The 10,516-nt window shown below is 33.6% G+C and overlaps 1 protein-coding gene across 3 annotated transcripts; it reads left to right on the top strand.

The window, feature by feature from the left end:
* Positions 1-4,330: 4,330 nt before the first annotated feature.
* Positions 4,331-9,631, top strand: LOC149534636 (uncharacterized). 3 transcript variants are annotated; one of them, XM_089807450.1, is made up of 4 exons: positions 4,345-4,627; positions 4,728-4,882; positions 8,042-8,286; positions 8,477-9,631. In XM_089807450.1, exons 1-3 carry the CDS (start codon positions 4,575-4,577, stop codon positions 8,275-8,277), a joined length of 444 nt encoding a protein of 147 aa, XP_089663576.1. In that variant the 5' UTR covers positions 4,345-4,574; the 3' UTR covers positions 8,278-8,286; positions 8,477-9,631. The 3 variants fall into 3 exon arrangements, with proteins under 3 accessions (XP_089663577.1, XP_089663576.1, XP_089663575.1); XM_089807451.1 differs by lacking the exons at positions 8,042-8,286; positions 8,477-9,631 and adding an exon at positions 7,654-7,800 and having other exon boundaries at positions 4,331-4,627; XM_089807449.1 differs by having other exon boundaries at positions 4,349-4,627; positions 8,042-9,631.
* The last annotated feature ends 885 nt before the right edge of the window (positions 9,632-10,516 follow it).

Here is a 10,516-nt window from a genome sequence, read left to right as displayed (position 1 = left end):
AGAATTATGCAAGCGAATCTGTCAAGCTTCCTCTGTTAAAGATTCCTAGTGCCAACATACCACGCCAACAGCTAAGAAACATTGTTTACGCGTGGCACTGTGAGTTGCTGACATGGACGTGAGGTAGTTGGTGGTGAAGGAAATGATTTCCATTCACCCCTTTGTCTGCGGTGAGGAATTCACTAGGGCTGAGAAAAGACTAGAGGCATTAGAGTCTTTTGGAATATAGCTCTGACCTTGGATTCTAGCAAAGACCATTCATTCTGTTAGCCCATCTAACCTGGTTTGGAGTTACCACATGTTTTGTTAGCCACAACAAGAAAATATTTTATCAAAGAGAGATGTACGATGTGTTATAAATATCTGCAGAGTTCCAGGAAGGAGGTGGATTTGATGGAGGATGAAGGTGGGGTCAATGGTTACCAAATCCTACATTCTCCACCATAACATGGTCCACTATGGATGAGGGAATAGCGTGTGGGGGGCAACTAGGCTTCTTTGGTGGATCAGTGCCTCTACAGTCCCTACAACTTCTCAACATGCACAGTTCATCTTCTTCACTCAGCGTACTCATGCCTGTAGCTGACACACATAGATCATGGTTGCAGATGGAAATGATAACTACTTCGAGCATCAATATTATCACCCTTGACTTCCCCATTGCTAATAGAATACGACTATGAATGTGATGCTCAACTTTAGAATATGAACACGAATATGAAGATAAAGATGAAGGGAAAGGAAAATATATTAATTATTAATAGTGATGTCTTTCTGAATAGTTCAAACTACGGTTACAATTTTGAGCAAGGGGCATTCAAACTTAGTGTTATAGACTTTTCCTTCCTGGTTCAAGAACGAAACTAGGCATTTAGGCATTTATGACATTATGCCACATCATGGACTATTCTCCACCACCTCATGTACTAATCATTTTGTCTAATGGATTTTAGATTACATTCATAATCGTTGAATCTTTTCTTAATTTACAACTGGTTGCTAGACATTAGTTTTAATGTTGTGGCAACTATGTTACAAATTTGTGGATGCATAAGGTACGTGACTAGACTTTTAAAAATCTATATCTATAACTTTCCATGTTTTTTTCTTAACGTAAATTTTAGTTGACACTTCGTGAACTATTATTATGAGTAAGGAGAGCACAAGAAAAATATAAGATGAATTCTAATCTAAATTTAGAGAATTTTCATTAGAAACTTATTTCTTATTTTGTTTCATAGTTTTTTGAATTTTTTTTTAATATCTTTTAGGTGATAAGATGACATAGGTGTTCATGATAATCAATGAGTAGATTTATATAATTGGTAATTATTTCTTACGTTAGACACGTAGAGGAAAATAACAGTCAACTAGAATGTAGTTAGGAAGTTAGTCACCTGTTAAGGATGCATTTGAGGGTTGTTGGTACAAGGGAAAATTAAGACAACAATCATTATTATTGAAAAATATTTGAAGAATTTTTTTCCTACTACATGTGGTAAAGATGGTCAAACACATGTTGATTGGAAGATTTTGCATGATTATATCAAGTAGTATATATCAAGAAGATCTATTATTGATCCTCAAGTTGTACAAGTTAGTGACATATGAAACTTGATGTATAGGATTGGTTAGTCTTTCTTGCATAATAATGTAATGTAAAATGTTGACACTAGGAGGATACATACAAGTATTGGCACTAGTCAATCAATAATAAGAGTTAAGAGATTGAGTACATAGTTTATTGGTGCTCCAAAATAGGTTTTGATCCCCTTTAGATCAAAGAGCATTTATTCAGTTCATTGTCCAAAGTGTTGATGCTAATTAATAATGATAGTTTAACAACTTGCGGTTTATGTTGGGTAATTATTTTGGTTTCTTTATATGAGAAACATGGTTGTGAAAATTAAAAAGTGATGACATCTATAAATATATCCAAACTAGCATACATATATTTAAAACATAACATGGATATCAAATTTCTAAATATTTAAAATTAATTTATTTTTTGGTTTGAAGATAATAATTAATGGTGCAAAATGATGCATGCATATAAAATTTATTATATCTAGAGCACTATGAGCATGTAATCAAGGTGTATTTTAGATAAAGGTTAAATTAGGGGATGATATGGTGAAAAAGGAAGTGGAGAGAGTTAAAGAACATATTTAAGGGAAGACAAATTTGAGAGTGAGAGTGTGAGAAGGGGGAGAGGGTGAGAGACACAAGGTAGAGATATAAGTTAAGTTAGGGGATGATATGGTGAAAAGAGGGAGAGGAGAGTGTGAAATAGGGTATTTAAGGGGGAGAGACAACATGAGAGAAGGGGAAAGGGGTATATGATGAGAGATAAGAGGTAGAGATAGATCATAATTAGGGTGAATAAATGACTTGAGAGGGGGAGTGAGATGGGAAAAAGTGAGAAGGGGGAGAGATGAGGTAGTGAGAGAGAGGGTAGGAAGAGAGATGAGGTTACAATGAATACAATGAGAAATAAGGAATTTCAACAATTATATATTTTATTGACATAGAAAGTTAGTTTGCTCCATGGTCTTTATGGCCATCTCTTGAATATTTTTCTCTTAATGGTCCACAGGAAGGAAAACCCAAAAATACACATGTTTGTAATTTTTACATGAACCCCCAAGCAATTTGTGACAATGTGAATGTTGTATCTTGATGGATCCCATTAATAAGTGTTAATGCATCAAAAAGACAAAAGTAGGTTTTTGTTCACTACTAATACAAAATTTAGTGAATTCACCTAATCAAAAGTGTGCCATTTAGTAATAAATATTAACCTTATGATTTGGGGATACAAAAATAATCTCTATATTAACCCTACAATAAGTTTTAACCTTATAGTTATAAAAGGTCTTGCCCAAACTAACAAGCTCAAAACATTGTTTTCCTTCTTCATCTCCAATTGGAAATATAAAAGCGATCTTGTTATTAATGGATAATAATATATATCTAATTTTATTATTCATTATTTAATTACTTTACACCAAGGTAATGTTATGCTAGAAATATGGAGAGGGGGGATCTAGATAGCAATAGAAGTTTGCAAATTTAGAGATATACGTGCAATAGGCTAGAGTAATTGAGGTTTTTAATATCGTGTCACGTGCTTCTATAAAGCATTACCTTATCTTTTTTAACGTGTTGAGAATTTTGAAAAGGTGATAATTGATCTATGTTTCAAATCATCTCAGTGGTAGTCACTATGTCTCCACGATTGTCCTTTCATGGGAGATTTGGGCTTGGAAGAAAGTGGTCATGTGCTTTCAATTTTGCTAAAATTCATGAATCCTCTTAGGAGAATGTCAATAGGTTTTAAATCAGTGGGCACTTTCTTACCTCTATTAAATGATTTCTAAAAATTGTGTAAATTTTGTGAATCCCATAAACTTTCTCATCTTCTCACACAAGCAAAAAATGACTATTGCATCCCAAATGCCTATTGTTAGTCATTCAATATTTTTTAGAGTAGAGTATAAGATATAGAATCCACTATCTTGATTTTACTAAGAATGGAATAGAACATTGACTATCATGATTAATACTTAAAAGTAATGGCAAAGGTGAGGTTATCTTACTAGGTAACAACCAATTGCGACACCAATATGGTGTGCGAGATTATTTATGTTTGGTTCATTAATATACAATACACAATTGAAATTGTCTTAATCCACATTTATTTTGAAATGTTAGGTGCTTGGAGCCCATCAAATCAATTATGTTACTTCCCACTTATAATTTCATTTTCATTGAATGAGTTTTCCTCATTTCACAACAAATGATATTTCACATGCATTGTTCAAAAGCGGCTGGAGGAAAAAAAACATTTATATTTCCAACTAAATTCTTTGTCAAGTTTGAAATTGATTGCGACAATTAATTTTTTTGGGTTCTTAATTGTATGGCCACAAATTTATGGTTTTGAAACTCAAGTAAAAATCTATTATTCAATATTCAATAAGTTGATCCTATAATTTCATTCAATGTAATACCTATGATGAATTTTCCTTAACATTACAATTTTGTTTGTTCTTGGAACATTAAAGCTTTATAAAGATGGGAATAAAAAAAGAATTGTCAAACAAATCTTTACATAATTCTACCAACTAATTCCCTTCTATTACAGTCCATACTTACCAAACAATTTACTCCCATTGAATTGACCATCCACACTTATTCGGTGTACCTATTGCACACCAAGATGCGATTACTAGTTATATCCAAAGTTTAAACAAGATCTCAAAATAATATTGTCTAGAAATTTCATATACACGTTACTTCAATATAACTTCTAATAGCAATGCCTCCGAACAGTCAGCTAGGTACCTAATGAGATGATTATGCTAGCTTCCATATAGAACTCAAGTTCCAAAAACCATATTCTGGACGGGAAAGTCAAATTTTGATGGACTCCAATGGAGGGCTCCAAATTTTATCAAATAGAAAAGAGCAAGGATGAAATTCTCCAACTTCCAAAAACCATTTTGGGACGGGGAAGTCAAATTTGGATTGAATTCAATGCAGGACTCAAAATTTTTTGAAACAAGAGGAGGATGGCTCCAAAATGTTTAGGTCCGTCCATAATATGGGTGATACCGAATTTCTGGTAACAGCTCATCAGTATCTTAGAATGTCATTCTCCTTTCTATTTAATCACAAGGTTTTGTTAGAGGCACTTCACAGAGATATGATGGCTTCTATGGTAGGATGAGAATCGGCTGGGATAGCGTTCTCAGTAAACAGAAGGACGGGGATACTAGTAACTGTACGCCACTTGGTATTGGGCGATGGAGAGAGGATGCCTCAGGCTCTAGCAAAGGTACATATTGCAAGGGTAAAGCAATGGCTGCAAAGAAGAAAGGTAATCTGTTTCAACTAAACTCTATATAAATCTGATCGAGCAAGTATATATATGACATATATGAAGCCAAAATTGCGGAGGAGAAAATGAGGGTTCGTCAAATTTAGAATCAGCCTATGTAGAGATGACGGCTTGATGAACTTTCTCCTTTCTCCTCTGCCGCCTGTCATTGTTGATTTCCATGGTTTTCTCTACCTTGTCTCCCGATGTGTTCTTTGTAACTCTGCTTAGTTTTCTCAAAGACAGCTTTTTTCCTTTCCATCGTATTCCTTCAGCTTGCGAAGATAGGGTAAACAGCACTTCATAAACTTTTTTTTTCAACCTCTCCAGAGAGGGCATATTCTCTAGACTCTCACTGGTAGTATTAACCCTAACTATTGCCATGTGGAAGGACATCACTGGGATGCAGACATTGGTTTCACTGTTGTTTGAAAATAAAATAAAATTTAAATTTCAAGTAACATTAGGATGAATAATGTGGCCGTAGATTAATATCGGACCTACTCACCGTCTTTCCTTGCTGCGTCTGCCTGTCTTTGGCTTTTATCTCTCCGTTTTGAATTTCTCTTTCCCTTCTATGGGAGTGCAGGCAGATTTTTTGGTGGGGTTTGTTTTTGGTTGAAGTTTTCTAAGTTTTGGGGAAAGAGTGCATTAGGGTTGTAAGCATTTTCTGGTTTTTGAATGATGATACAGAATTCCGTTTGGGCTCTTTTCTTTGTTTTTAAATGCATGATTCCATATTATTGTTGATTGCTTTTTATCAAATCATGTCTGTTTCTGCAAATCTGGACTATGTTCTACTAAGCAAAAGATTAGTTCTGGTTTGTGAAAGACGTATCGCCTTAGCGATTGCTTTTCTTTTCAAAGACATGATTATTTCTTCTTTTTTATGAAATTTAAGCCATTGATCTGACTGATGTGAGTCAAGGGGAAGAAGAGAATTTGTCATTGATCTGATTGACGTGAATCAACGGGAAGAGGAGAATTGAAGCTTCTGTTGCATCAATTTTGGCGTGAGATTTGTAAATCCTTATGAAAGAGATTGATGACGTAGAGCATGAGCTCTTGTGCTACACTTGTTTTACTTTGATCTAGGAAGGGGGCAAATGGAGAGTTTGTGGATTCTAGGAAGTATAATAAAATAACGGTGGAAGTATCAGTGTTCTGTTCCAGAATGGATGAGTTGTATGATTGTTTAGCAGGTGCTCACATTTTTTTAAGATTAATTTGAGGAATGACTACCATCAAATTTGAATCTGATAAGGGGACGGATGTAAGATAACATTCAAGATCAATGATGAGCTATATGAATGGTTGCTGATCCCTTCTGCAATGTCTAATGTTCTGTTACTTTTATGTGCATCATAAACTAGGTATTTAGATCCTACATTGAAAAATTGTGGGAATATCCTGTAATGATATTTTGATTTTTGATAAAAGCATGGAAGAACATTTGGAACACATAATTGTTATTAATACTTTTAGAAGGGGGACAATTTATTAATAAATTGTCAAAAACAAAACCGTGTTTTGCTTAGAAATATGATTTTATGTTAATTCTAGAAAGGTTAAAGCCATACTTAATGGCCTACCTAAGCATTACAGAAGTAAATAGTGTTCATGAATTAGATTTACAAGAAATTTTAGTGGAATAAGGGCTTTTTTGATCGACTGTTATAAAGGATAGTCTTTTTCTTGGACTCAAGTAGCTAATAGGAGTTTCGTGCAGCTTAAAAGAAAAGTGATCAAGGCAGAAAATCCTATTTCAGATTTTGCTAAAAAAAATTATTGCATCTAGGGTGATGATTTTGTAGTACTCATTTGGGTGTCCTAAGTACTTGATTGCCAATCAACAAGATGAATTTGTAGTACTTCTTTATTTCATAGAAAATTCATCTTGTTGACTGACAATCAAGTACTGAAACTTATGAATCCTGAAGACGATTTGTCATCTAAGCATGCCATACGGGCTTCTTTCTTGCAAAGCTACACATTTGTTGTTCAGCATTTGAGTGATAAAACTACCGTAGTAGCTAATCATTTAAATAAAAAACATCACTCATTCACCTCAATACCGATTAGATTGTTGGGTTTGAAGAAATATGAAGGAGAATATGCAACTGATCCATATTTCAGCGATGTTATCACTGTAAAGTGTAATATTTAGTCTTGCTGCTAGAAATAGGCTGTTTGAAGATTACTTGAACTCTGTATTCCCACGAGATCTAAGAGAGAAGAACTAATTTGAGAAATGTATTCCAATGGTTTGGGGACACTTTGGTAGAGATAAAACTTATACTGGATATAGATTGCTGTGACAGGAACTAACTAAAATTTATAAGGTATAGTTGATCAAATGAGGGATTATTTATGAAGATTAGATTCTTTTGAATCAGGAGATTAAGAACTTTTCAAATACAGGGAAAATAATGTGATCGTAGATTATTTATTAAGCCTACTTTCCGTTTGCTTTGCTTTTGCCTACATTTTCTTTCACTTTTGTGGGAGTGGATACATAATTTTGGTATGGTTGTTTATGGTGAAAGTTTTTCTTTTGTTTTGGAGAAGAGAGCGCTGCTCTTGAGTTGGGGATGTATGCACTTTCTGCCTTATAAAGTGATGATGCATAACTACGATTGCTCTTACTAATTCAGTTTTATATGCATAATTCATTTTCAAATTATATGTTTGTTTCTGCAAATCTGATTTATGTTCTAGTTAGCAGAACATTATTTCTTGTTTGTGAAAGATTGACTGTTTTTTCTTTGCAGAGAAATGATTATTTCTGATTTCTTTTCAATCAATTGAAGTCATTGATCTGAGCAATCTCAAACAAAGGAAAGAAGATGAAATGTTTCTAAGCCCAATTCTTGTTAAATTTTAGCATATATAAATTGATGATTGCCACAGTTTTGATTTGGTTATGGTAATTGTGCATTGCTGGAATTGTTGCAATTACTTTAAATTTTATATTGTATGAATGCTTAAGTTTTTATTATTATATAAATTTATTTTTGTGCGGTTACATCATTTTGTATGTTTCCACTAAGTTTTGTGTATAAGATGAACATAAGGAGTATTGTGAAGAAAAGCATACATGGGAATTATTTACTAAGGATGATTGTTGAATGCATTACTTTGTGCATGTTATGTTTTCAGGTAAAAAAAATGGTCGTAGAGAAGAAGGTGATCCTAGATCAAATGGACTTTATATTAGTTGGCTTATTCTTGAAGTTGGCTTATGCATAGAGGATGGATCGAGGAAGCATACATATGACATGGATAAGGTCAAGGATTCAAAGAAGAAAGGCGAGAGTTCATCAAGTTGGTCCACACATAAAATTGGCTCGTGCAGAGAGGATGACTCAAACAAAAGAGTTAAAAAGATGGGCTAATCATTTTTTGTAGGTTACATACTAGAAGGCATCTTTAACATAATATTTTGCAAAGTTTTTCTTCATACTCCACACTAACTTTAAATCGTTTCTACATCATGGCAAACGATTATTTCTAGCCATGTTCACTTTTAGAATCTCTGGAATTATAGCAATGTGCAAATGGGTCTTGTAATGGGCTTGCTCTTTTTGATGTCAGTGCAAGGCTGAGGTATAAGAAGATGTTTAATTTAATGAGTGGAGCTGGAGTTACTTAAAATGGTTTTTTAGAGCTGGAAATGGCGCCTCTTGGTTTATAGCTGTAAGAGAAATGAAACCTTTCAAGTGATCAATCCACCCACTATGCAGTTCCATTGTCTTGAAGATGCAAGCCTACCAGAAAAAAGCAGGATTTTGTTTTAAATTAATCAATATCATGATGATGAGGTTATGCAATTCAAATTTGATTCAAAGGAAAAGAAGTATCAGGTATTTGTTATAATTGAAGTTGGAAATCTTTATCTTTTCAGAAGGAAAACAAATTTAATTTTGATATATAGATCGGCAGAACAGAGATGGGAAATGATTAGTTGGATCAAAGACTGAATAGATGTATGATGGATACAACTAGCTTTGTTCCAAGTAATTGAATGCAGAGCCAGAAAACCTGTTGTTTTTTCAAAATGGATGATCATCTGAACTGAGTTGACAATATAAGATTTATAAGGAGGTATCTTCTACAGTAAGTCAAATTGTGATATTACTATCAGGATTCAGATTTCTTTATATTTGGAGGATGCAAGGTTTAATGTGAGACTTTGGAAACTGTAATGTTGAAGGGCAAAATGATAATGGTTTTTAAAGGGGAGCCAATGGAATTCCCACCATATACAAATGCTTAAATATTTCATGAACTTGGCCCGGTAGCGCAAATCTCAAGGGAAAGACTTGTCAGATATTTGTGATAATTGAAAATCTTTATTTTCTTAGATGAAATAAATTTATTATTCTGATTTGCAGATTTGCAAAACAGAGATGAGAAATGAGAAACTTTCACTTAGGCCAAAGTGTGAATAGATATATGTTGAATACAATCAGCATTTTTCTAAACAATATTATGAGAACCGAGTCTACTGGTCCTCTCAAAATGGATGTGTAACCTGAATGGAGTTGGCAATATGAGGTTTCTTTATATTTAGGGGGATGTAAGTTGTTAAGAAATTGTAATGAACAAGGGCAGAATGATAATGGTTTGTAAAGGTGAGTCAAGGAACTCCCACCAAATACATATGCTTTGATGAGTTTGATAAGCGTGGCAAACAGTGTAACCCAAGTTTGATCTAAAATAAAAGTACTTGTGAAATATTTTTTATAATTGAAATTGAAAATCTCCATTTGAAAAGAAAAAAATTAATTGTTTTTATTTGCAGATCTGCAGAACTGAGATGGGAAATGTGAAATCTTTTTCACAAATGGTTTTATCAGTCTAGTTGATAACATGATGTATCAATTCTGCAAATTGTGGAATAAAGAATAATAATATTTAATTTATATTTTTATCGAAAAGAATGGGAATGAGAATCTTTTATGTATCTTATTTTATGCTGGTATTCTTATTATACCAAGAGGCGTAACTTACAGGGGGAGCAAGGGATTGAACGAATTTTTTTCCCTGTCAACTTGACCATTGAAATCATTACAATCGTCAAAAGGTGTGAGAACGCCTCGGTCGAATTCAGACAATCTATTGTGATGTGCAATTAATATTAACAGCGATTCTTCTTTAAATATATCATTTCTGAGTAAAATGATTGGATTTGAGTGAAACATGACGGCGAGAAAGTTTCCTCTCAGAAATTTTGAGCGCACTTTGATTAGTTTTGAGCCGTACAAAGGACGACTGAATTCATCAGTACTATCTAGCATTTAGAAAACATTCTTACAATGTCATGAGTGTACGCGATTTGTTTTTAATACCTTAGTGGAAAATTTCAGAGATGTAATTCACAGTCAACTTCCACTGTATCTTAGGTCCTGTTTGTTTGCTGGAATTAATCTGGAATAGGGAAACGGGAATAGGAAAATTGGAATAAATCTATTCCAATTTTGGCCCAAAATGAGAATAAATCGAATTTTAATTTTTTTTGGAATTCGATTTATTCTCATTTTGGGCCAAAATTGGAATAGATTTATTCCAATTTTCCTATTCCCGTTTCCCTATTCCAGGTTAATTCCAGCAAGTTTGGCTGTGGGAATAGGA

The sequence above is a fragment of the Cupressus sempervirens genome, chromosome 10 (genome assembly GCF_028749045.1).
Source record: "Cupressus sempervirens isolate cs-2001-9-10 chromosome 10, ASM2874904v1, whole genome shotgun sequence".
Taxonomy (NCBI): domain Eukaryota; kingdom Viridiplantae; phylum Streptophyta; class Pinopsida; order Cupressales; family Cupressaceae; genus Cupressus; species Cupressus sempervirens.
The sequence above is the reverse complement of the archived record's forward strand: the minus strand, read 5'-3'. Positions and strand labels throughout refer to the sequence as shown.